Source organism: Phyllopteryx taeniolatus, chromosome 8, assembly GCF_024500385.1.
Source record: "Phyllopteryx taeniolatus isolate TA_2022b chromosome 8, UOR_Ptae_1.2, whole genome shotgun sequence".
NCBI lineage: Eukaryota > Metazoa > Chordata > Actinopteri > Syngnathiformes > Syngnathidae > Phyllopteryx > Phyllopteryx taeniolatus.
Genome location: NC_084509.1, coordinates 27,415,631 through 27,441,170, shown reverse-complemented (window position 1 = coordinate 27,441,170; position 25,540 = coordinate 27,415,631). Strand labels below are relative to the sequence as shown.

The 25,540-nt window shown below is 48.9% G+C and overlaps 1 protein-coding gene across 10 annotated transcripts; it reads right to left on the bottom strand.

Moving 5' to 3' along the window:
• Positions 1-74: 74 nt before the first annotated feature.
• Positions 75-25,540, bottom strand: LOC133482655 (diacylglycerol kinase delta-like). Of its 10 annotated transcripts, none has more exons than XM_061783022.1 (31): positions 25,328-25,540; positions 20,060-20,170; positions 19,867-19,947; positions 18,598-18,702; positions 18,302-18,434; positions 17,353-17,459; positions 17,149-17,274; positions 16,982-17,084; positions 16,194-16,356; positions 16,011-16,119; positions 15,803-15,942; positions 15,639-15,723; positions 14,948-15,042; positions 14,757-14,856; positions 14,380-14,689; positions 13,115-13,255; positions 12,231-12,359; positions 12,060-12,159; positions 11,166-11,276; positions 10,968-11,064; positions 10,788-10,895; positions 9,133-9,246; positions 6,962-7,096; positions 6,725-6,888; positions 5,802-5,913; positions 5,584-5,676; positions 2,657-2,776; positions 2,466-2,583; positions 2,250-2,380; positions 441-569; positions 75-352 (listed from the first exon to the last, which is right to left on the bottom strand). In XM_061783022.1, exons 1-30 carry the CDS (start codon positions 25,460-25,462, stop codon positions 480-482), a joined length of 3,666 nt encoding a protein of 1,221 aa, XP_061639006.1. In that variant the 5' UTR covers positions 25,463-25,540; the 3' UTR covers positions 75-352; positions 441-479. The 10 variants fall into 10 exon arrangements, with proteins under 10 accessions (XP_061639006.1, XP_061639008.1, XP_061639004.1 ...); XM_061783024.1 differs by lacking the exon at positions 25,328-25,540 and adding an exon at positions 23,368-24,487; XM_061783020.1 differs by lacking the exons at positions 20,060-20,170; positions 25,328-25,540 and having other exon boundaries at positions 75-345; positions 433-569; positions 19,867-19,959.

Sequence of the window (25,540 nt, the reverse complement as noted above, 5' to 3'; positions counted from 1 at the left end):
ATATTGGGTGATAAATTATACATAATTAGACGGTGTCACAATTGTGTGAAATGACTGAACACACACACCAAATGTATCTTGACCAAAATATATATTTTTAGTAAAATTCACTTCTGATCATGAAAGTTTCGAATGTTCTTCTCTGCAACTTGCACTAAAAAGACTCCATTTAGAAAGGTAAAATATAAATAATGAGCGAGTTAAGATTATGGGAATGTAAATAAATAATAATAAAAAAAGTAGTTCACGTGTTCAGTGAACTTGATGCTGACTGGTCACATGACAAGGCACACACGTGACATCACGGGCGGGAGGTGGCGCCGGGCGCTAGGCAACAGGAGACGGCTGCTGTCACGAGCAGGTAACAAAGAAAAACACACTCGTTGAGAACACATGGACTTCTCATTTGCATATTCCAATCCAAACAATCACCTGTGGGGGGGGGGGGGGGGGGGGAGTTTAGGCTCCGGAGGCGGAGCTCAGGCCTCGCTGGCGCTGCTGTTGCGGCTCAGTTCTCGGATGCCCTGAAGGATTCTCTTCATGTGGCCCACCTTGCTCACACCCAGGTCCTGCCCACACGCACACGCACACGTCACGTGGAGGGCCCGACCCATTTGAAGCCTTTTCAAAATCATCATCATCAAATAGTTTTGTCATTCACACAACGGCCCGACCCATTAATTGGCCGATATGAGCCCTTTTGTAGACATCACAACATAAGACAAAGAGAATGACATTCAAACAAGCATTCCAAGAAAACAAAGTTTCCTCTCAAAGTTAAACAAATACTAAAGGAAACAGTCAAATGTTCTACCCGTAATTCAACAAAATCTTCGTTGTAAGCGTTAAGGGACCGAAAAAGGAAACATTTTTTCGTCATTGTATATTTTTTAAATGAATCGGTTATCGGAGTTTTATTCTGCCTAATCTTGGAATCGGCCTAAAAAAATCCACATTGGTCGGACCTTAGTTGAAACTAGGACTGCCACCAACAATTATTTTGATAGTCGACCAATTATCTTATGTGATTAGTCGACTCATGGGATCGATCATATTTAAATTGGAGCTCGCCATAAAAGGCACTTTCTGTCTCGCAGGTTTTGCATCGCATTCTTCTCGTATTTTCGGGCTCCAATGCTAATGCTAGCTAGCCGCAGTACTTCCCGGTACGTCACGTGCTAACTCGGACGATCGCTACGCCGCACGTGCGTCACGGACAACAGGCGAGCAGCCGCGGGACTCGGGCACTTTGAAAAGAAAAACAAAATGCCGCCGTGTTGGAGTCGTGCAGAAATGCCGTTTGCCCACTAGATGGAGCTGTGACTCCATTCAATCCAATCCGCATCTTTCCTGAGGCAACGAACGCGGTTGTTCCAGTTATCACATAAATTACCGGTTCGAGGCTCCCGAGCGTGATTTTGCTTTCACAGCAAAATCTTCTGTTTCTCTCCATCAGCACACACACGATCTTAAATCCACCGCGTATAACGGGAGAACATTTTGGGTTAAGTTTCGGCGTTTCGTGCCAAACATCGGCACCAGCCTCAAAAAAAGCACATCGGTCGGTCCCGCGTCTCGGTGTGTTCACGTCTCGCGTTCGTTAGCAGAGTCGTGTGACGCGTCAATATCTTCCAGCGTGCTCGCGTCATCGGCCTGCTTTAGTGCCGATTTTGCCGCTTTCCGACCAAGCATGTCAAACACAAAGATGATCCTAGAAGATTGTCTTTCAGTCTGATGTATGCGAAGAGTGGATTCGTCCTGATTTTAGGGTCCACGATCTTAAAAAATCAACGCGTTCAATATTTACAACCACAGGTTTTCATGTGTGTGGGGAACGCAGACTTCCCCATGAGTTAGGACACAGACGCGAACGGAATGTTGCCAATCGAGAAGCGCCCTGACTCAACAAAAGGAGAAACGACCATCCATGACAAGAAGCATGTCGTTTTTTTTTTGTTTTTTTTTGAGGACAAGGCTCCCGCTCCGGCAACCTCCGGGAAACATCGGCGCAAAGCCGGAAGTGTTCCGTCGCGTTTGGTTTTGTGAGATTTCGAGATGGTCACTGGAACTGAATCTTTCCGTGCGCGGTGTTCTGTCTTGGTAATATCGGAGCACACCGGACACAGCACGAGCAAAACTGTTAAATGCCAGATTTGTTCTCTTTATGTGTGGGCTCTGTCAGAGTAAAAAACTTTGAAGACCTTCTGTGCATACCAGCGTGTCACGTGAGCCGTGTGGCGGTGCGCTACCTTGAGGTCTCGCCTCTCCAGGTGCAGCAGTTCGCTCCCTCGCACGTCGTGTCGGCTGAAGATGTCTTTGTACTCGGACAGACACAGGAAGTCCAGCCAGGCCCCGACCTCCTCGGTGCCCCACTGGTGAACTGAGACAGAGAAACGGGAAGTGGCGCGGACGCACAGGTAGCGGCGCCGCGTCCGACAAGTCCAAAGGAAGGCTTCGGGGCTCACCTGGCAGAGTGAGAGAGCTGTGAGTCTCTTTGACTTTGTTGTTTTTGTCCTTTTTAAACTTGGGGACCAATCGGAATTTGGCGCCGCGACTGGGCTTGGCGGAGTCGCACAGGGCATCCTGGACACAAGCGCGGCAGGGCGTTGGTGTCGCAACCTTTTACCGTCTACAAGGTCGTCGAGCGTGTCGGTACCTGCTGGTCTGCCGGGTTGAGGGCGAGGTTCAACCACGGGACTTCCACAAGTCCGTCCAGATGCTGACACACGCAACTCAGGGCGCAGTTCAGCTGCTCCTGTTGGGCCATGTCCAACGCCTATCACGCACACGCACGCACACAGTACAGTGGTGCCTTGAGATTCACAGGTTTTTTAGGATACGAATCGTCTTTTGGATGTTATTTTGCGTTCACACTTGAGATCCGCAAAGCCTGAATGAAGGCAAGTGGACTCTTCTTTTTTGAAGACTAGTTCAAGTTTTTGGTTTGGCGTCACCCTATTTCTGCCTCGTGTTGCAGATGACTGACAATCTACGCAGACATACAAACTTGAGATGCGGCTCATGATTGGCTGCTGCATCCAGCCAGGACTGTATGCAGCAGCCAATCATATTGCAGCTGGGCTTGTCCTTCCTCGAACTCAAGTGGGATTCAATAATGCCTCAATAAACAGTTCAGCGAACCCCCCACATACTCACACTTTGGCAGTTTTTTTGTTTGTTTTCTTTTGGGGGGGGGGGGGGAAGAACACCTCGACAGTGCAGGGACCTTCAGCTCAGCGTTCAACACCATCATCCCTGAACTCCTTTCCTCCAAGCTTCTCCAGCTCAGCGTCTCACCTGCCATGTGCCAGTGGATTTACAGCTTTCTGACGGGCAGGACACAGCAGGTGAGGCTGGGAGAGACCGCCTCATCCACACGCAGCATCAGCACCGGGGCGCCCCAAGGTTGTGTCCTCTCTCCGCTGCTCTTCTCTCTCTACACGAACAACTGCACCTCAGCGCACCCGGCTGTCAAACTCCTGAAGTTTGCAGATGACACCACTGTCATCGGCGTCATCAAGGACGGTGACGAGTCTGCATATCGACAGGAAGCGGGGCGGCCGGAGCTGCGGTGCGGCCGACACAACCTGGAGCTGAACACGCTCAAGACTGTAGAGATGATCGTGGACTTCAGGAGGCATCCTTCGCCACAGCTGCCCCTCACGTTGTCCAGCTGCCTTGTGTCAACCGTCGAGACCTTCAAGTTCCTGGGAATTACAGTCTCTCAGGACCTGAAGTGGGCGACCAACATCAACTCCGTCCTCAAAAAGGCCCAGCAGAGGATGTACTTCCTGCGGCTTCTGAGGAAGCACGGCCTGCCACGGGAGCTGCTGAGGCAGTTCTACACAGCGGTCATCGAATCGGTCCTGTGTTCTTCCATCACAGTCTGGTTTGGTGCTGCTACAAAAAAGGACAAACTTCGGAGTTTGTCCTTTTTTGGACAATCAAAACTGCTGAAAGGATTGTCGGTCCCCCCCTACCCACCCTTGAGGACTTGCACGCTTCCAGAACTAAGACAAGAGCGTGCAAAATCCTCTCTGACCCTCCGCATCCCGGTCACCGGCTCTTCCCTCAGGTAGGCGCTACTGATCAATGCAAACTAGAACTAGCAGACATTCCAACAGCTTCTTCCCTCTTGCGATCAACTTCTTAAACACTTGACCTACAATTCCATTGCAACACGCTGGCAATTTCTTTTTTGTCTTGAGTTTGTTGTCCCATTTCTGTGGGGCCAATTCTACATTACTCGTGCACTCACTGTAGTCGTCTCGCCACGCTGCACTATTTGCATATACTGGCCACTCATGCCAGAGTAGCATCTGCTCCATTTGCACACTGACTGAGGAGTATCTGCAACATTTGCACAATCGACATTGTCCCAGATGATCGCACTACTCGTGACTTTAAACCGTATCCACTCCTTGAAATCTCGGCGCCCTTTGCTCAATGCTCATTGCACCGGACTATTGCAATATTAGTCATTCCAACTGCTCTAAGTGCTGGAGGACTCTGCATCATTTTGGACAATTATCAAAACAAAACAAAAAAGTACCAGCATTACCAGATAACTAGCAAACCTTTAGTGCTCAGTGGCTGTTTTTTTTTGTCAATGTCTTCATGTCTCCAAAGTGATCTCTGTCAATTGACAAATTCCTTGTGTGTTTTTTGGACATACTTGGCAAATAAAGATGATTCTGATTCTGAAGCAACCTCAAAAACACTTATTGCTGGTTTATCCCCGCTTATTAAAGAATTTTGGGGGGATGCAATGATAATTTTTAAAATTTCCCACGGATTTTCTCTCATCACGCTCCGGCCCGGTCCGTAGCCCCCTCGAACTGCATAGGTCCACTGTGTATCTGTCTGCCTTATACTGCCCCCATGTGGCTAAGGCGAGCACACCAGGACGACAAGCTTTCAACTGATGCGGTGCGACAAAAACTTCTTTCATTATATCGTCAGTTTGTTTTCATAGAGTCCAATAACAATATTATGAAGTGCTATTTTTTTCTCATTAAAATACACATTACAACATTTATCTGGAGCGGATTAATAGAATTTCCATTCATTTAAATGGGAAAAAGATGAGCTGCAGTACAAATAGGGCTGCAACCAATGATTATTGTAATAATCAATGACTCTGTCGATTACTCTTCTGATTAATTGATGAATCATATAAAAAATCTTTATTTCCATCCCAAAAACAAAACATTATTTCAAATTGACAGTGCAGAAGATGGATGATGCTTTAATTCTTGGTTTGGTCTGTAACATGCGTCAGAAAAAGTAAAAGCAAATGTCTTATTTTGAAAACACACAAAAATAATTGGTCTGCTTTTATGGAGGATGACAGAAATCCGAGAATATTTACTGGAGCGCCAGAAATTCCACAGTCAATGAAACATACAATTCCATTTTAATTTAAACAAGGACTCTAACCGATTAATCGATTATCAAAATACTCGATATATTTGATTGGTCAATTATTGGTTGCGGCTCTATGAGTGTTTGGAGTTACAAGCATGTTCACACAATGTACACGCTGTGTGTGTGTGTGTTGACAGGGTTTGACTTGTCGGTTACCATGGACATTTTTCCGGCGAGGAGCAGTTCCGTCTCGCTGAGCAGCGCTTTCACGTCCTTCACCATCAACACCACGGCGCCGCAGCTCAGCGTCTGAACGCACACGCACCAGAGAAGTCGTGTTTGTGTGGCTTTCCGTGACAAAAGATGTGTTCGTGTAGTACGCCACACGTGCTACTGGAGAAACAAAGTATGACGACGTGGTGGTTTTTACCTACCCCAATGCTGCCGGACTGGGCGTAGACCAGGTCCATGGACTTGGAGCTGGCGTTGACGGCGTGAGCGAGTTCCTGTTCCAGATTGCGGTGACTCTGAGCCAGCTGGCAGATACTGACGCACACATTTCATGTGAGTGAATTAACAGACGTATACAAAATGTGTGCAAGTGGACAAACAGAATATGGAATTAGAGGTGCAACAATGAATCGGTTCGTCGACAAACAATTATGAAATGAATCTGCAACTATTTTGGTCATTGAGTCATCGGTTTCAGACCTCGTCTTACTTCAAATTGTCCAAATGGTCAGAATTTCAGCCTGTCAACAGCAAATCTTCTCCCATTTCTGTCGTCCTCCATGAAAGGAGACTGACCCTTTACTGCTCCGTGACTGGTTTTTTCTTTTTGTCAATGTCTTTCTGTCTCCAAAGCGTTCTCTGTCAATTGACCGTCTGTTGTCGTACGAGAGCGGCTCCAACGACCGGAGACAAATTCCTTGTGTGTTTTTTGGACATACTTGGCAAATAAAGATGATTCTGATTCGGATTATCTCTGTTTTTCAAAATAAGACATTTGCAAACATCTGCTTTTTCTTTGGAAAACAATCATCCATATTTTTGCCGATTTTCAGACGGCTGTTACAGAACAAACCTGAACTTTTTGGTGCATTTTCGCACTGCCAATTTGAAATAGTGTCTTGTTTTTGAGATGGATTTTTTTTTCTATCCGATTTATCGATTAACCAGCTAAATAATGAACAGATTAAGCGATTATTTAAAAACAAAAACAAAAAAAAAAGTTTGTTGCAGCCCTAATGGGAATTGACAGACGGAGGTTGATGTGTGTGAACAAAAAAGATGATGAAAAAAAGAATAGAATCTTCCAGAAGGCCGAAAGGTCAATGCGGCACGCGCGGTCGGTCACCTGCCGATGAGGACTCCTGCCGCCTGAGCAAAGTCTCGTACGAGCGACGCCTCTTCCTCGGAGAGCATCTCCGGACGGTTGCCGAGCGGCGCCGGAGCGATCGGATCCCGAGGAAATTCGCACTTTTGTTTGTCCTCCCATGACTTCAAAGTGCTCTCGAAGGCCTGAGACGGAAAATAGGGTCACCTCCGGCCTCGGGGGGTCACCCGACCCCCCCAGGTCCGGCACGGGACTCACGCGGTCCCTGGTGAGCGTCTGGCTGCGGTTCTTGTGGAGAATCTTGATGTAGCCCGGAGGCTGAATCCAGGCCTCGCCGTCCACCTGGACCGGAACGCCCTCGTCCCCCAGGATGGCGATCTTCACCGTGCGACACTGAGACACAATAGTCCTTCAGCCTCTGACATTCAGCCTTCTATTTTTGTGGGCAAGAACAACTGGCAAGAAAAGACACTTTGCTCCAATGTCTACGGCTCACATCACAAAAAAATTGTACATTGACCGTTCCCTCAAATTAACTCGAAGCAAAGCCTCTCATGTCTAAACCGGTGGCAACAAAAGTGAGTGCACCCCAAAATGGAAAATTGGCCATTTTCCCTCCCCGGTGTGATGTGACGCGTTAGTGTGACAAGGTGGTGTCAGGTGTGTTCAGTTTGCTGACATTGCTCTTGCACTCAAACTGGTCCCCAGAAGTTCAATCGTGGAGCAGGTGGAAGCAAGTCTGAGGCGTATCTGCAATGGGTTTTTTTTTTTTTTACCATTTCTGCATTCCGTTCACATTCTGTGTTTGAGGAGACCAAAGTCTCCACACGGGGGGACCTAGTGAATGACCTGCAGAGAGCTGGGACCAAAGTAACAAAGGCTACCATCAGTAACACACTATGCCGCCATGCAAGGACTCAAATTCTACAGTGCCAGATGTGTCCCCCTGCTTAAGCCAGTACATGTCCAGGCCCGTCTGAAGTTTGCTAGAGAGCATTTGGATGATCCAGAAGAGGATTGGGAGAATGTCATATGAAACCAAACTAGAACTTTTTGGTCAAAAGAATGCCGAGTGGCATCCAAAGAACACCATACCTACTGTGAAGCACGGGGGTGGAAACATCATGCTTTGGGGCTGTTTTTCTACGAAGGGACAAAGGACGACTCATCCGTGTAAAGGAAAGAATGAATGGGGCCATGTATCGTGAGATTTGGAGTGAAAACCTTGTTCCATCAGCGAGGGCATTATAGCTGAAATGTGGCTGGGTCTTTCAGCATGACAATGATCCCAAACACAGCGCCCGGGCTTCGTAAGAAGCATTTCAAGGTCCTGGAGTGGCCTAGCCAACCTCCAGATCTCAACCCCGTAACAATTCTTTGGCGGGAGTTGAACGTCTGTGTTGCCCAGCGACGGCCCTGAAACATCACAGCTCTCGAGGAGATCTGCATGGAGGAATGGGCCAAAATACCAGCAACAGTGTGTGAAAACCTTGGGAAGACTGACACAAAACCTTTGACCTTTGTCATTGCCAACAAAGGGCATAGAACAAAGTATTGAGATGAACTTTTGTTATTGACCAAATACTTACTTTCCACCATAATTTGCTAATCAATTCTTTAAAAATCAGGGAGTGATTTTCTGGATTTTTATTCCCCCTCTCATAGGTGAGGTATACCGATGATGAAAATGACAGGCCTCTCTCATCTTTTCAAGTGGGAGAACTTGCACAATTTCCCCCCCACTGTATATGATAGCATTTCTTGAAACAATTACGTGTTGCGCTCGGGTCGCTTTCCCTGTGGACATGGCCTTACGTCTCAGGTGGCTACTTTCAAGCAAGTCAAGTGGAGTGACTATTGCCTTCATTTTGAATTTGTTGCCCGCAACTCGTGAAAAGGTGAGCCAAGGGACTGCTTACCACCATGTGACATCACCGTTCCTATTAACAACACTCAAGAAGCGTTTGGGAAGTGAGGATGCGAATTGTTGAAGCTTGAGAGGTGGAATTCTTTCCCATTCTTGCTTGATGTACAACTTGAGTTGCTCAACAGTCCGGGCGGGGTCTCCATTTTGGTATTTTGCGCTTCATAATGCGCCTGCGCACATTTTCAACGGGAGATGGGTCTGGACTGCTGGCAGGCCAGTTTACAACTTCACACTGATAACAATCAGGATGGTCCTTTTCCTCTTTGACCCAGAGGACACCACGTCCATGATTTCCATAACCAATTTGAAAGACCACCGCACACGTTTCCATTTTGTGTCTGCAGTCCGTCTCAGATGAGCGCAGGTCCAGAGAAACCGGCCGGTGGCGTTTCTGGCTGTTGTTGATTTGTAGCTTTGGCTTTGCATGGTAGAGTTTTAACTTGCATTTGTAGATGTCGTGACCAACCTGTGTTAACTGACAAACACACACACACACACACACCTGTGCAATGCGGTGGTGTTGCAGGTTGATGACTCTGGACACAGCCATCTGCATGCTGCCAAACACGGCCACCACCTCCAGAATTTTGTCATCAAAAGACGGAGCGGTGAAGGTCTGTGAAGATACGTGCACGTCCAAAGTGAGAGAAGGACAGCTGGGAGAGAGAGTTTCGGGTTCACATTACAACACCGATAACAAATTCAATGGCCGATTCATTTGAAATATACATAATGGCGAAAAGAACTTCATTTTTGGGCCCTTAACACTTACAACAATAAAGATATGGATTACAGGGAGAACATTTGACTGTTTTACAAGACGTTGTCCCTTTAGGATTTATTGAACTTTACAACAGAGAGAGAGAGTTTTTTTTTTTTTTAATTGATGTTTGTTTGGATGTCGTTCTAATGTGTCAATTAGACTTTACGCCGATCCGATCGGTATCGGCCGATAATGACCATTTTATGCTGATAGGCTTTCGTGTCGTCGTTCGCCGATCCGATCAATGACGTCATCGATCGGCTCCGCACGAGACAAAAGCTAGTTTATTTTCTGCCTTGTCACGTGTCACGTTGCGCAGTACTGTAACTATCAGACGGCCAAGAAAGTTTTTTTCCGAATCTTGTCGGTGAAAAAAAAACACGTCGTCGGTGTGGGACTATTTTATTTATTTATTTATTTGATTTCTGTTTTTTAAACTTGCTGATCGGTGATCTTGATCGTGTAAAGCCTAGTGTTAATACACAATATTGCCACAAGTATTTGCTCACCCGCCTCGACTCAGATAGGAATTGAAGAGACATCCCATTCCTCATCCGTTGGGTTTAATATGACATCGGACCCCCTTCAACTATTGTGGGAAGGCTTTCCACAAGGTTTAGGAGTGCGTTTTGAAGTTATGAGCATTTCTCCAGAAGTGCATTTGTGATGTTAGACGAGAAGGCCTGACTCTCAGTTTCTGCTCTGTTCTGTAGGGTTGAGGTCAGGACTCTGGCAGGCCAGTCAAGTTCATCCAACATCAGACGCTCTCATCCGTGTCTTTATGAACCTTGATTTGTGCATTGATGCGCAGTCATGTTGGAACAGGAAGGGGCCATCTCCAAACTGTTCCCTCAAAGTTGGAAATGTCCAAAATCTTCCAGTGATGGGAACTCTGAATGCTTCAGCATACCAAGAGATTTTGGACGCGCCAACAGTTTGGAGATGACCCCATCCTGTTCCAACATGTCTGGCACCCGTGCACAACGCAAGGTCCATAAAGACACTGATATGAGAATTTGGCATGGATGAACTTGACTGGCATGCACAAAGTCCTGCCCTCCACCCGACAGAACACCTTTGGGTTGATTTGGAGTGGACGGTGAGCCAGGCCTTCTCGTCCAACATCGGTGTCTAACCTCACAAATATGCTCCTGGAAGAATGGGCAAAAATTCCCATAAAGTCACTCCTAAACCTTGTTGAAAGCCTTCCCACGAGAATTGAAGCTGCAAACATGTGGATTGACTCACTAGGGTCACGGTTAGAATGGGATATCACTTCAAATCATACACGAGTCAAGGCAGGTGAGCAAATACTTTTGGCAAGATCTGGTGTCTGTCAAGAAATGATTTGAAATGGGCTTTTATCGATGGATCGGTCGGGCCCGAGTTCTTACGTCGTCTTCTTTGGTTCCTCCCCAGAAGTTTGTCCCGCCAGCGTAACTGGGAATGTTCAACACGGCGATGCCCTGCAGGCTGGGGAGGGGGATCGGCCGCCCGTCACACTGCGCACACACACGCGCGCGCACACGCGGGAAGTGAACGTGTCGTGATTTGGCGTTCCCGGCTTGTCTCACCTCCAGCAGAACTCTCTGTTCCAGGTTCTTGTAGGTCCTGTGCAGCAACTCTTTGGTTCCCAGAACGCCGTACCACATCATGTTTTTGGTGCGACTCCTGCACGCACACATGCACAGTCAAAAACACACACACGCACGCACGCACGCACGCGCGTGCGACCGCAGAGGTTGTGTTCGTTTGGTCTGACTAGACCTCACCTGCACTTCTCAGGATGTTCGTCTCTCTTGTTGTTGAAGTCCAGGGAAATTTTGGCGTCCAGACCGATGCCAAAGTAATTATTCATCACACACTTCTCACTGTAGCACTCCCTACATAGACACACACACACACACACAAACAGATCGGTGGTACCTTGAAATCCATTGAAATGAATGGAAATGCAATTTATCCATTTTGGTGGTCACATGTGTGGTGTGCGCCGAGAATCGCAACACAGACAAAAAGATTCTGTTGCAGTGCTGATCCAGAAGTCTCGCGTGATCACGTCATCTTAAAAAAAAAAAAAAAAAACACACTTCGGGATGTTTCCCGATGTTGCCGGAGCCGAGAGCCCGTGAGCTGTTCTCAAAAAACGACTCTCTTTGGAAAATACGACTTGCCGTCAGGGGAACCCACTTTTCTACAAAAAAACCGACATCGGGTGAGACGTGTTAGTTTTCATTTCCGTTCGTTTCTGCGTTTGTCAGTCTCGGATGCTTCTTGATTGGCTATAGTCTGTTTCCATCCGTCACCATTGTGGGCGGTATGACTCGGGAGAAGTGGCGTTCCCCGCACGCATGAAGAGCATCGCTCCGAAACATTGAAGACGCCCCGACCTGTTTTGGACCCTAAAATCGGGACGAATCCACTCTTAACGCACATCAGACCTAAGGGTCACCTTAGACGTTTGACGTGCGAGGTCGGGAAGGTCCGATTGTCTTTGTGTGTACCGGGCCTAAGTACAGACGTCTCGGCTCAGCTCCTCGGAGAGGATAAAGACTATATGCCTGTGATGACCGTTACCACTGGAGTAGCTCAATGAGACTTTTTGAATTCAAAGTGTGTCATGTTGCAAACGGCAGGGGGTGTGATTGTGATTGAAATGGTCTCACATGTTTTCGGGGTCGCATGACGCAAACGACTCGGCGTTGAGCAGCAGTTGACTGATGACTGAACTGTGAGACAGGGAAGATGACACACCGGCCCTCAAACCTGCACACACGCACGGCTGAGAGGTCAAGGAAAAAAATCCGTACGCATCGGACCAGAGCAAAGCATCTCACCGGGATAGAGGATCTTGGTGTTGAGCATTGGCATATTGTCTCGACTTCCTGCGTGGACAGGAAGTGATACGGAGCTGCCTAGCGATAGGCTGCCTTTGCTCATCAGCCTCTCGCACGGTGTCTTACTGGCTGCAAGCACACACCATATGAAAATAGGAAAGTAGGAAAATTGGAAAATGCGCTGAATGATTCCGAACGCAGCATTCACTCGTTCCCGACTCCCTAATCGCTACACGGGACGTTTCAGTGGACAGTTTAGAAACGATCAAGGTCCACGGGGAGTACTCGATTAATCGTTTCAGTCCTAGACTTTACTATACGGTCCGTTGGATGCAAAGCGTTCTATCGTGATATAGTGAGCCCTGCCTGCCCAAAAGACGCTTCATTAGGCACACCTCACAAATCAATACATAGGGGGTTAAAGCAAAGCACAGTTATTTATGTAGCGCATTTCAATGTGGCTTACATGATTAAAAGCATTGAAAAACAAAGGAAAAAAGCTGCTGATAAACATTTCAAACAAAGGGGGAAAAATAATACAATTAAAATATCCTTTAAAAGTGGACATGCATGTGAAATATTGTTGTTTTTTTTTAACCCGGACTTCAAAACGTGCACGCGTGGGGCTGACGTGACTTGTGTTGGCAACTCGTTCCATTTGTGTGCAGCATAATAGCTTACTAAATGTTTGCAAATGATCCATTTGACCCGACCGAGTCTGTGGATCTCAAGAGCCCTGCTGGGTTTATAAACCGTTTAGCGATTTACCGACCAGCAGGGCAGTAGTAGCAGAACTTTCAAATCTATTCTAAAGTAATACGCGCTGACCTCTATGACGGCTGTCAGCATGACGAGTGGAGGAAATGCGGCGGCACCCAACAAACCTCTGCGAGCCGCGCGCTCTTTGGCGCCGTCCGCCGCCATCTTGTCATCCTCGTCCTCTTCCTCCTCCGCCAGGCCGCCGTCCACCTTCACCACACCCAGAGAGAACAGGGACGCGGTCTGAGCGTTCTGGTCGTCCACGGCTGGGGTCGAAAAACAAACAAAACAAAAAAGAGGAATGAATATAAAACATATGGAGTGTTAGTCCTAATTTCCATTAGCCTGTCTATGGCGTTTTGCAGTTGATCAGGCTTTGATTAGACGGACTGTTGTTTATTTCGGAGTGTTTGCAAATGGCAAAATGTGCGTTTAATGGCCGAGTAGCCCTTTATTTGCGCGTGCGTGACGTCACGTCAGTTTGCGCTCTTCATGGTTGGTGAGCCTCGCGGCGGCGGTCTGTTGGCGTTGGGTTATTAACTGCCGAATGCAGCGATTCACGAAACTCGGGCTGACTGTTGTGTACACGCTCGTTCGTCTTCTGTTGTTGCCGACCACCGCGATAGAAATCCATCCATCGACAGCAGCGCCACCTCCTGAACATCGAAACCCTGCGGCGAGGTCAGACTCCCGTTTTCGTGCTCCTTTTCCCTTTCAAGGGATATTTTGGGTTGAACCTTTTGGAGCTTAATTATCCAATGTTTTAATTGTCTTTTGTTTTCTTTTTCAGTTTTGTAGTAAACTCCAACTGAGAGTGACAAAAAACACTTTTCTTATTTGGAAAAAGTGCCAAGGAATACTTCCAAAAGGTTCTTTCAGAGGATTTGGGGCTGCAGCTCGCTATTATTTTTCAGTCATTAATCGGATATAAAATTGTTTTGCATTAGTTTATGAACAAATCTTTTCCCAATCGCTATTTATTAACCGATTATTGTTATTTTATATTGTTTAATGATGAAACAAAACCAAATAAACATGAATGATGTTGTACTCGCTAACCTTTTTGAAGGCAGCAGTGACGAATTCACGTGAAGGAAGGGCTACTAGTTTCCGAAACATTTCGGGTCAATTACACGTTATTCATCCAAATATTTTCTTCATAGATGAAACTGGCAATTCATTACGAGCGGATTAGCGGCTTGGTCCGTAACGAGGTCTTGAAACGATTCCTCGATTGTCGATTAATTTGATAATCAATGAGTTGTGACGCCTCGAATAAGATTGTTTTTGGAGGGGTAAAACTTTCAAAAACATTTGACACGCTTTCACGATAGCGCAGCTTTTCGCCTACGGCCCAAAAATGTGAAGTGTGTGCGGCGGTTGCGTTGACCTTTCTCCGTGTGTTCGATGATCTGCCGTATGACCTTCTTCAGGCTGTTCGCCCGAAGCATCAGCTGCTCGCGAGGTTTAAAGACGGCCGCCCCCACAGAGGGCGGCGAGCGCGGGGAGCAAGGGGCGGAGTCGAGGGCGGGGCCGGGGGGCGTGCGGCGGAGGGGCAACGGGAAGGCCGGCGGGCCCCCTTCTTCCTGATCCTCAACGATGGAAGCGGGGGGAAGAGGAGAGGTCGCGAGACAGGACGCCTTGGACTCCTCAGTCAGAGTCCACAGGAGAAGGTCCAACTTTTCCTTCAGGAGACCACACTGCACACGCACACGGACGTCAACAGGAAGTCAAGTCAGTCCCGCAGGAAGCGGCTCATTGTTGTACCTTCTTGGCCATGACGTCCGACTCCTCCGAGCGCTCCGTGTTCTTCTCGTAGGCCTTCCCCACCCGGGCCACGAAGTCCTTGACCGTCTCACACAGAACCCTGCGCCCACATGCGTGCATGCACACACACATCAAGATCCGGCGCCTGCTGCCAGGAGAGCAAAACGGAAACAAACAGGAAGTTGGCGTACTTGGCGGAGGAAATGACCACAGAGTGCTGGTCCGACGTCAGAATCTTGGAGAGGTGAACAGCGACAGAATCTTCGTAAGTGAGGATCTGCTGCACCTGGATTCACACACGCACGCACGCACACAGACACACACACACACACACGTGCAAATTGTAGCAGTGATTTCTTTTTTTTTTGTTTTTTGTTTTTCCCACGCCCGCCCCGCTCATTTGATTTGAAATCCAATCATTGTCGTTAGTTTGGCATGCATGAAAGCTCAAAAGACACAAGTAGCGATGGTTACTTTGCAAACTGTCAAGGATGTCCATTTGTGTGCCTTTCTGTGACTCTTCTAGTCACCAAGTTCAGCGGCAGCCACTTCCCTTAGAGCAGGGGTCCCTGACCACCGATCCCTGGACCGGTACCAGGCCGCAGACACCGGGCGGGGCTTGCGATCGAGGTAATCCGACGCCGACCAATCCCGGCCCCAGCTGACAATTACCTTCCGATCGGGAAACCCCGCCCGCCCCGTCACGGCAACATTCCGTTCAGCCTTCACAAGCGCTTCGATATCAGCCGCAAGTTTCAGAAAGTCATTGAAGTGGCCGTCAAAAACTGCAGTTAATGTGTCCTCTATCCCCACAGGCAGAAATGCCGGTTTCGACCGTGTGAAAGTGCGACTAGCGTGCAGAGGGAGGACGTCGCGCGTCACCTCCGAGTCATCGGTGCAGTCCTCGGCCATGGTGGACGTGGAGTGTTGCCGTGGAAACTTGCTCTCATACACCATGATACTCCACCTGCGGCAACAACAGCACCCGCCTCACATCAGCAAAACCCGTCCTCGTCCACAGCCCTAGCCGCGTTCCGTCGAGTCACCTGTCGAGCATCTTGGTGCTGGCCCGCTCCAGTTTCTCCAGTATTTGAGGTAGTTGGGCGTCGTCGTCGCAGGCGGACCCCCAGCCCAGAACCCGGGCCAGATCGTTGCCGGTTCCCAGAGGCAGAACCCCCAGCTGACACTAGGACGCGAGGAAGACACCGCGGTAAGGACGCCGGCGCTAACCACACACTTGAGAAGTCGGGTCACCTGTTTGTGCAGCGTGAGCGCATCGATCTCAGACAGAACCCAACCGACGCTGCCGTCGCCGCCGCACACCAGAATCCTGAAGGTGTCAAACTTCTGGAAGAGACGCAGCCTGACGAGAAAGACAAGGGCGTCGGGGTTAGCCGGACGGCGGCGCATCCGTGCCGCCCGAGCTGTGCGTCTCACCCCAAGTGAGGTCCTCCGTTCATCAGGTCAAAAACCTGCGCGGGATTCAGCAGCTGCTTGAAGCGCCGCAGGAACTTGACACCCTGGTTGTCGCCGCTCTTGGAGTTGACGAAGACCAGGAGAGGGCTGGTGCACGACGGAGGACACGACGCTTTCCAGAAGCCTGCGGCGGCGACACCGCGGTGAGGACACGGTGGCGAGCGGGCGGGGAAGTTCAATGGAGGCAAGTGAACGTCACCATAAAGAGCTAGCAGCTGAAACGTGGGAGGGGCCTAACCCTTTACGAACAACAACGTCCAAACTGCGGACAGAGACGACTACTTGCCGAAATCTGCGTTTCCCGATCGTTATTGAGCTAAGGCCAAACATTTACTTGAGAAAAAAAAAAGGGCTACCAATAATCGTTACTTGAATCGTTTATTTATGTGTCCATTATTTTTTCCATTAATTGAGGAATCGGACAAAAAAAAAAAACAGGAGATGATTTCAAATTGATGTTGTAGAAAACACACAAACATGAATTATGAGTCAGTTCCTGGTTGGGTCCATAACAAAAATGTTGATTGTTTTCTGAAGTCAAAGCAGATGTTTGCAAATGTCTGAATTTGAGCAAAGATAATCACTTTGCTTTTGTGGAAGACAACAGAAATCAGAGAATATGGCTGAAAATATGAAAACGTGGATCGAACCCTCCTGTGAATAACGAAAAGTCCTGAAAAATGGATGCCCACTGTTGCACTGAATTTGTGACGAAGATCTCTAGGGGCACGCGTGACGAGCGCACTCACCGTCAGAGTCGATGCTGTTGAGCGCCGTGGGCGGGATGACGGACACTTTGCACTGGCCCAGCGGACACTTGACGGACAGGTGCTCCCGACAGCCCGAGTGCACCTGAAAGGACACGGCCGCCACGTTAAGCGGTTCGGCGGCACCGCGACGCCGGCGCCGTTCTCACCATGGCTTTACACCAGAGACATCGCCAGTCTTGCAGCCGTAAGACGCTGCCGCACGTTTTGTCGCACGCGCTGCACTTGGCCGACACGGGCAGGTTGCCCTCCAGCCATTGGTGAGGCATCCGCACCTGAGGAACCAATCACGGCTCGTTGGATGGCTCGTTGGCGCGCGAGCGTGCGTGCGTGCTTGCTAGCTTGAGGCTCACCCCGTCCTCGTCCTCGACGATGTCCTTCCCGATGGACGCCAGCGTGGTCCATTTGCAGTTGTTGGTGGCTCGGACCGCGCAACGCTTGTGAGCCTTGAATTTACACACTACACACACTACACAGTCAACACACGGGCGGGCTGGGCGACAGAAATGTTTCCATTTCGATGTCCGCTTACTTCGGGTTAGTAGTCAGGATGACGAGAGAGGCACTAGTTCTGGGGGCGCCGACACGGTGCACGTGGGGCTCCCCCAAGGACCGCGAGTTGTTTGAAAAATAGCTCACATTGTGATTTCCTGATTTGAAAATGTGTGTAGACACATTTCTGGGGGGGTGTTTCATATTTGGGTCGAGGGGAAATTTAGCTGACCGTGTTATACTTTGAGAAATGCCAGTATTTGGTTTAACCCGAACATTCTACTCACTTCACCCAAAATGTTCTTTGAACTTTTCAAATCATGATCAGTGTGTTCACATAGATGAAGATTGATGTTAAACTAAGTGTGTATCAAATGAGTTGGCAAAATAACTTGTTTATAAGGTCAAGTGCCTTTCCTTTATCATGTATTGTTTGATTGTTCCCTAACTCTGGTGTCACTTCTCCGTGGTGTCTCGTCTCGCTAAAGGCAGCAAGCCATCGTTTGCCTCATCCGAGGGTTATAGAAATGTATGAACGTGACTGAAGAATCCATTCTCTCGAGTGTGGGGGCTTGCAAAGAGGTCAGGACAGCCAGCCCCCCCTCTCTTCTCCTCTCCCTCGTCTTTTTGTCTAGATCATGTAAATAGCGCTTTGTATTGAAAAACCAAGACACCATAGAGGAACGGGTGTTACGACAGGAGAAGAGTTACTCGAGAGCCAACATGTTTGTTAGCATGTCGTCAGGCATGTTTATGACCACGTGTGTTAGCATGTTGTCTGGCGTGTTAGGGTTAGCGTGTGTTGCTCACCTTCACAGGAGAGTCCGTGTGAGGTGACCCCTGACAACGCTTCCCTGCACACGTTGCAGTAAGTGGGCCGAGCGTGTGAGCACGCGTACCAGTTGTGCATACCGCTGAAATGGTCCATGCTGTACTGGGTAGACTACAACGCACACACACACACACACACACAGTGTCACAAATCCATTGATAGTAATTGACGACGGATCTGAATTCGTCGACTTCGACAACATTTGAACAACAATCGTGAAGGAAGAATTTGAGTTTTTGGCACTTTGTGAGTTTGTCGAAAGCAGCGTAGTGACCTCATAGTTCTGTCGGTTTTGAACGCTCCGCAAAGCCGAGATCCACTCCTCCATCTCCTTACGGTTGTCTGCGCACAGGATCAGACGCCTGCACGGGGTGATCACCTACACACACAAAAACAAGTCACTGTGTTTCGTATAGCGGGAGCGGCTTGTGTGTGTGCGCTTGCGCGCGCAAAATTTGCAGACAAAGAGACATTGTGTCCACAAAGGCCGCTCTGTTCTCACACAAATGGAATAGACCCAACGCACACACACGCGCACAAGCACAAGTGTTAGCGTTGGCTCTTGACGGGTTTACTGCTGACACACTGGATGTTGGAAAGTAAGTTAAAATCTTGCCACAAAAGCGTTTCTGCGGGAGGAGTTTACGCTTACCCTAATTCAAAGTGTGTTCACATCAAGTCCAATAGCGTCCAAAACACGGACGGGGGTCCCGCCAGGTCCACAGCACGACCCGCCGCTCTTGGTGCGCTCACGTTCGCGCTGTCGGCAGGCGGGCAGCGCACGCACGCACGGTCTCGTCTCGCCTGAGTCCCGGTCCGCTACGCCCTCCCACATCTGTGCTGTGACTCAATCTACTTCCTATCTGTCGCTATAACAACCGTCACATGCTGGAGGGGGGTAGGAGGAGCTAACTGAAGCCATCTTGGCTTTTTTCTGCGTGTGTGTCTTCATGCATGACAAAAGTGAAACTTCCAGACTCCAGAGACTTGTGTTTTGTATTCCTCAGATTTAACACCGCCGCCATGCCGCTCTCTCTCTCTCTCCGCTATGGGCTACGCACAATGGCCCACAGATAGAACCATCATGACATGGCCGCCACATCAATGCCCCACATTCAACATGGCCGCCACGTAGGCACATCTTTTGGAATTGGATTTTGTCATATTGTATATCTGTGACCCGGAAATCAGTAGTGGCCAATTCTGGAACGAACACTTTGTCAACGACATTTTAAGGGACAAATGGAAACTATTTTTGGAGACATTGTTCAGTCCCTATGTTCCGTTTTATTTGATATCTGATATATCGGGTCTGTTTTATCAAGGTTCCACTGTAATGGCTAGCGAGGTCGGAAAATATAACAAAAATATCGCTAAGTTGACACCGCCGCAGGCACCGGCGAATGAAAGCGCCGCCAACTTTTTTTGTTTTGAAGACTGCGAGGGCCACTCAGAGACTTCGGACGGGCTGGATGCGGCCCGCGAGCCGGGGTTTGCCCAGGGCTCGGTTAGAAGGGGAAGACACGACTCTTACTGGCCTCACCGTGAAGCTGTTGTTGACATTCTTGGTGCTGGATTCGGCCACGCTGGCGTCCGTCAAGTCCACTTCGTCGAAGATGATGGACTGGAGGACGAGAAACCGTGGCCAAAATGACAAAACGCAAACAAACGCGGCGGCCGGTTCGGAAGACGACGAACGGGCTGGCGGGCGGCGGCGTGTTGACGGGTGCGCTCACCTTAGCGTTCTGCGCGTAGTAAAGCGTTCGTCCCCTCAGTTTGAAATATCTTCTCTTCCAGCGCTGGAAAGAACTGGTCTGCTTCATCAGGTCCCCTTCCTTCAACACCGTCTGACACAAACAACACAAGAAACGATCAAGCGGCATCTATCAGGTCATCGCAGACTTTGAGGCAGGATGGGGGACACATGCGTGTATGGTGTGAAAGTGTCCTTTTCAAATCTGCAGAAGAAGGTAGTTAAGTCGTTGGCTAGTGTGCTATTGTTCTCAGCTTGGGGGGATCGTCGCTTGTGATTGTAATGCATGCCAGACTGATCAGTGTCGTTAGCGCGAAACTGTTTTTCCTACTTTGGTGCATAGTTTCTCTTTGCAATGTTAATTTCTTTAGTCAGCTGGTTTCTAGCGCGATTATACAGAGCCTTGTCCCCGTTTTGATATGCGTCCTCCTTGAACAACCACGGCTTGTTGTTGTTGAATGTGCGAAATGACTTTATTGGTACACACACATCTCCACAGAAACTAATATAGGATGTGACAGTGTCCGTATATTCATCCAGGCTTCTTCTTTTCCTTTGGACTTGTCCCTTTAGGGGTCGCCACAGCACGTCATCCTTTTCCATGTAAGCCTATCTCCTGCATCCTCCTCTCGAGAACCAACTGCCATCATGTCTTCCCTCACGACATCCATCAGGCTCTCTTGCCTGGCAGCTCCATCCTCATCATCCTTCCACCAATATACTCACTATTTCTCCTCTGGATGTGTCCAAACCATCCATGTCTGCTCTAACTTTGTCTCCAAAACATCGAACCTCAGCTGTCCCTCTGATGAGCTCATTTCTAATTTGATCCAACCTGGTCACTCCGAGAGCGAACCTCAACATCTTCATTTCCGCCACCTCCAGCTCTGCTTCCTGTTGTCTCTTCAGTGCCACTGTCTCCATCTTTCTAACTGTTCCTCCAGCTGCTCCCTGCTTTCAGTGCAGATCACAATGTCGTCTGCAAACATCATGGTCTACGGGGATTCCAGTCTAACCTCATCTGTCAGCCTAAGCATCACCACTGCAAACAGGAAGGGGCTCAGTGCTGATCCCTGATGCAGTCCCACCTCCACCTTAAATTCTTCTGTCACACCGACAGCACACCTCACCGCTGTTCTGCTGCCCTCGTACATGTCCTGTACTATTCTAACATACTTCTCTGCCACTCCAGACCTCCGCTTGCGGTACCACAGTTCCTCTCTGGGTACTCTGTCATAGGCTTTCTCTAGATCTACAAAGACACAATGTAGCTCCTTCTGACCTTCTCTGTACTTTTCCATCAACATCCTCAAGGCAAATAATGCATCTGTGGTACTCTTTCTCGGCATGAAACCATACTGTTGCTCGCAAATACTCACTTCTGTCCTGAGTCTAGCCTCCACTACTCTTTCCCATAACTTCATTGTGTGGCTCATCCACTTTATTCCTCTATAGTTCCCACAGCTCTGCACATCACACTTAAAAATGGGCACCAGCACACTCCATTCCTCAGGCATCTTCTCACACGCTAGAATTCTATTGAACAAGCTGGTCAAAAACTCCACAGCCACCTCTCCTAGATGCTTCCATACCGCCACAGGAATGTCATCAGGACCAACTGCCTTTCCATTTTTCATCCTCTTTAATGCCTTTCTAACTCCCCCCTGACTAATCATTGCCACTTCGTGGTCCACCACACTTGCCTCTTCTACTCTTCTTTCTCTCTCATTTTCCTCATTCATCAACTCCTCAAAGTATTCTTTCCATCTAGCTAGCACACTGCTGGCACCAGTCAACATATTTCCATCTCTATCCTTAATCACCCTAACCTGCTGCACATCCTTCCCATCTCTATCCCTCTGTCTGGCCAGCCTGTAGAGATCCTTTTCTCCTTCTTTCATGTCCAACCTGCCATACATGTCATCATATGCCTCTTGTTTGGCCTTTGCCACCTCTACCTTTGCCCCGCGTCGCATCTCAATGTATTCCTTTCGCCTCTCCTCGGTCCTCTCGGTGTTCCACTTCTTCTTAGCTAACCTTTTTCCTTGTATGATTTCCTGTACTGTGAGGTTCCACCACCAAGTCTCCTCCTCTCCTTTCCTGCCAGAAGATACACCAAGTACTCTCCTGCCTGCTTCTCTGATAACCTTGGCTGCAGCGGTCCAGTCTTCTGGAAGCTCCTCCCGTCCACCGAGAGCCTGTCTCACCTCTTCCCAAAAAGCCGCACAACACTCGTCCTGTCTCAGCTTCCACCACATGGTTCTTTGCTCTGCCTTTTTCTTCTTAATCTTCCTCCCCACCACCAGAGTCATCTTCTTCGCTGTCTAGCCGCACTCTCCCCTACCACTACCTTACAGTCGGCAACCTCCTTCAGATGACATCGTCTGCGCAAGATGTGATCCACCTGCGTGCTTCTACCTCCGCTCTTGTAGGTCACCCTATGTTCTTGCCTCTTCTGGAAAAAAGTGTTCACTACAGCCATTTGCATCTTTGTTGCAAAGTCTACCACCATCTGTCCCTCCAAGTTCCTTTCCTGGATGCCGTACTTAGCCATCACTTCTTCATCACCCCCATTTCCTTCACCCACGTCCATTACAATCTGCACCCATCACGACTCTCTGTCTGCGATGCTCAGAACTACTTCGTCTAGCTCCTTCCAGAATTTCTCTTTCACCTCGAGGTCGCATCCTAGCATAGCCACTAATCACATTACACACAACACCCTCAGTTTCAAGTTTCCGCCTCATCACTCGATCTGATACTCTTTCCACCTCCAAGACATTCTTTTCGAACTCTTCCTTTAAAATAACCCCGACTCCATTTAAAGAAGAATCATCTTTTATTGTCATGAACATGCATGCATGCACATGAAATTTGTTCTCTGCATTGAACCCATCACAGTGAACACGTTAGTGGAGCACACTGGAGCAAGGGGCAGCTGAAGCGCCCGGGGAGCATTTCGGGCTATCAGTGTCTTGCTCAAGGACCCCACAGCCGTGAGTCCGGGGGATGTTGGTGGATGGTCCGGTCGGGGTCTTGAACCGAGGTCCCCCACAGTGGGAGGCGATGATCTTAACCATTGGTGCTGCTGGTATTTAGGGAGTTCGTGTTTGAGTTTAGCTTTGTTAAAGTCCCCGATAATAATGAGGGGTGAGTCCGGGTGTTTTTTTTTCTTCAATTTTGTATACTTGTTCAGCGACCGTTACTGCGCATTCGTGTTAGCTTGAGGCGGAAAGTAAACACCGGCGAGAATGAATGATGCGAACTCACGCGGCGAGTAGAATGGCTTACAGTTCAAAAACAGCGACTCCAAATGCGGGCTGCGGTGTGTGCTGAGCTCCGTGACGTCCGTACACCATTTTTCACTGATATAGAAGCATATCCCGCCGCCTTTTGGTTACCCCGATGATTCTATGTCGCGGTCTGCCCGGTGAAGATGGAAGCCGGCAAGCTTGAGGGCGCCATCGGGTACGGCGTCGCAAAGCCAAGTCTCCGTAAAGCACATGGCGGCGGAACGTCCGAAGTCTTTATTGGTCTTTAACAGAAGATGAAGCTCGTCCATTTTGTTGGGTATGGAGCGTAGATTCGGGAGGTGGATGGACGGAAACGCCAATCTATATCCTCTCTTGCGTAGCCTCACCTGGATGGCGGCTCGCTTCCCTCTGTGGCGTCGCCTCCGTCTCCATGCGCCAAAGACCGCGGTCGCTGCTCCGATGAGTAACTCGGGGGAAAAACTGAGCGGATTTGCAAAAAGTCGGTGAAAGAAAGTCCGGGGTAGACTCCTTGACTATTTAGCAGGTCTCCCCTTGTGTAAGTGAGTTGCGTAATGTCTCCAAAGATGAACGAAAAAGACACAAACAAACAATAGTAGAGCGCGCGTAACCGAGGCGTCCACACGGGCAGGCGCCATCTTGAAAAATATCTCCACAGAGATGTGAAAGACTCGTGGCCAGTTGGACAAAAAGGCTTGAATATGCACGGATTACTGCAACAACACAATTTAGCACAAGATTCCAGTGACTTTTCCAGGTCGAACGCGTGATGGACAGTGCCAAACTCTCACCATTTTGTTCATTGCTGTTTTTTTTCCCTCTTTGTTGTTTTATGTTTGCATCTTGTGACTCCATCATCGAGTCATTGACAAGTCACGTTAAGTCAATGCTTTTGCTATTTTATATTTTTAGAATTTCAATTTCTTCATGTACACGTCGCTGTCTCTGTGCTGAAAATATGGATACGTTTCATGTTCTTTTAGAAATGTACGGCCCAAATTGAAAATTGTAATAGTAACTCTGCTTTTCTTTTTATGTGACACACCCAAGCAAAATGTTTAATGTATGCAATGTTGCCGAGTCCCTCGATGAGGAATTGGCCACAGTAACGCCCATTTAGAATTTCCAAACTTTTGACATGCCTTTGAATGTATCACAGTGGTCAATTAAGTTGACCTTCTAGAAGAACAAAGAAATGAGTAAAAAGCAGAAAATGTCACCGAAGGTGCTTGGTTGAACATGTTGCCAGCTGACCATATAACGAAAGTCAAAGTTCGTTGGCTCAACTCAGCTGTCCGTTAGCACAGTTATGCGGCTAACGAGCAGCGATGCTAACACCGTTATGCGGCTAACGGGCAGCGAGGCTAACAGCGAACATGACGCTTCCTCGCGTCATCCCGCGTGCAGCTCACGTCGGACGGGTGGACGGAGCAGGAAAGGACGAGGCTGTCCTTTGGGCCTCCGACACATTTCCGTTGTATTCGCTTGCACCGGTAACGGCACTGCGCTCACTGTCACAGCCGCATTCAAAGGCGGGCTTGAAGGCAAATAATGTCACTTTGAAAACGCATGAGCGCCTCGGAAATCACCTTTGCTCGCAACTCATTCAAATGAGTTGAATTGTCGCCGCACGGAAGATTTTGCTCTTGTAAAGCTGCGGCAGACATCTTAAAGGTCAGCCCAAACCACGGAATTTCAAGTGCACTTTTCACGTCACTGACAACATTTTGCCCCCACTTGGTCGCTTTGTTCTTTTTGTAACAAGTGCGACGTGAAGAAGAGGGGAGGCTTTGTGCGCGTGCGCTTATGTTCTAAATAGCGACGTCACGGAAACACACGAGCGACTTGCTCGGGGTGGTTGACGCCGAATGAAGCTCGCAAGGCAACTCTGCACGAAATGTTGGCGTCGCGGACGACAATGAGCCATTTTCGGCCGCGCTTCCTCTCGGTGCTCCTCCTGCTCGTCGAGCGGCTCTCACCTTGCTGCGGATCTGACCGGAAGTGGACACTTTCCGGATGAGTTTTTGCGGGGTGCCCGGTTCCTGCTCCGGTTCGCTGTCCGACGACTCGTCCGGGACGCGAGCGGCGAAGCAGTCCGCCGGTCCCTCCGCCATCCTGGTCCTCCTCGTCCGGAGGGTCCCGCATCAGACCACCCGGGCCGGGAGGGAGCGCCCCCCGGCGGCCGAGACGGC

Bases quoted from the DNA above. Each gene is read 5' to 3' on its own strand.
- LOC133482655 (XM_061783022.1), bottom strand. From the start codon at position 25,462: ATGGCGGAGGGACCGGCGGACTGCTTCGCCGCTCGCGTCCCGGACGAG. The intron at 7,097-9,132 runs GTGTGTGTGTGT...ATTGTGTCTCAG, and splicing joins AACACCACCGCATTGCACAG to TGTCGCACGGTGAAGATCGC. The intron at 6,889-6,961 runs GTGAGTCCCGTG...TTTCCGTCTCAG, and splicing joins AGACGCTCACCAGGGACCGC to GCCTTCGAGAGCACTTTGAA.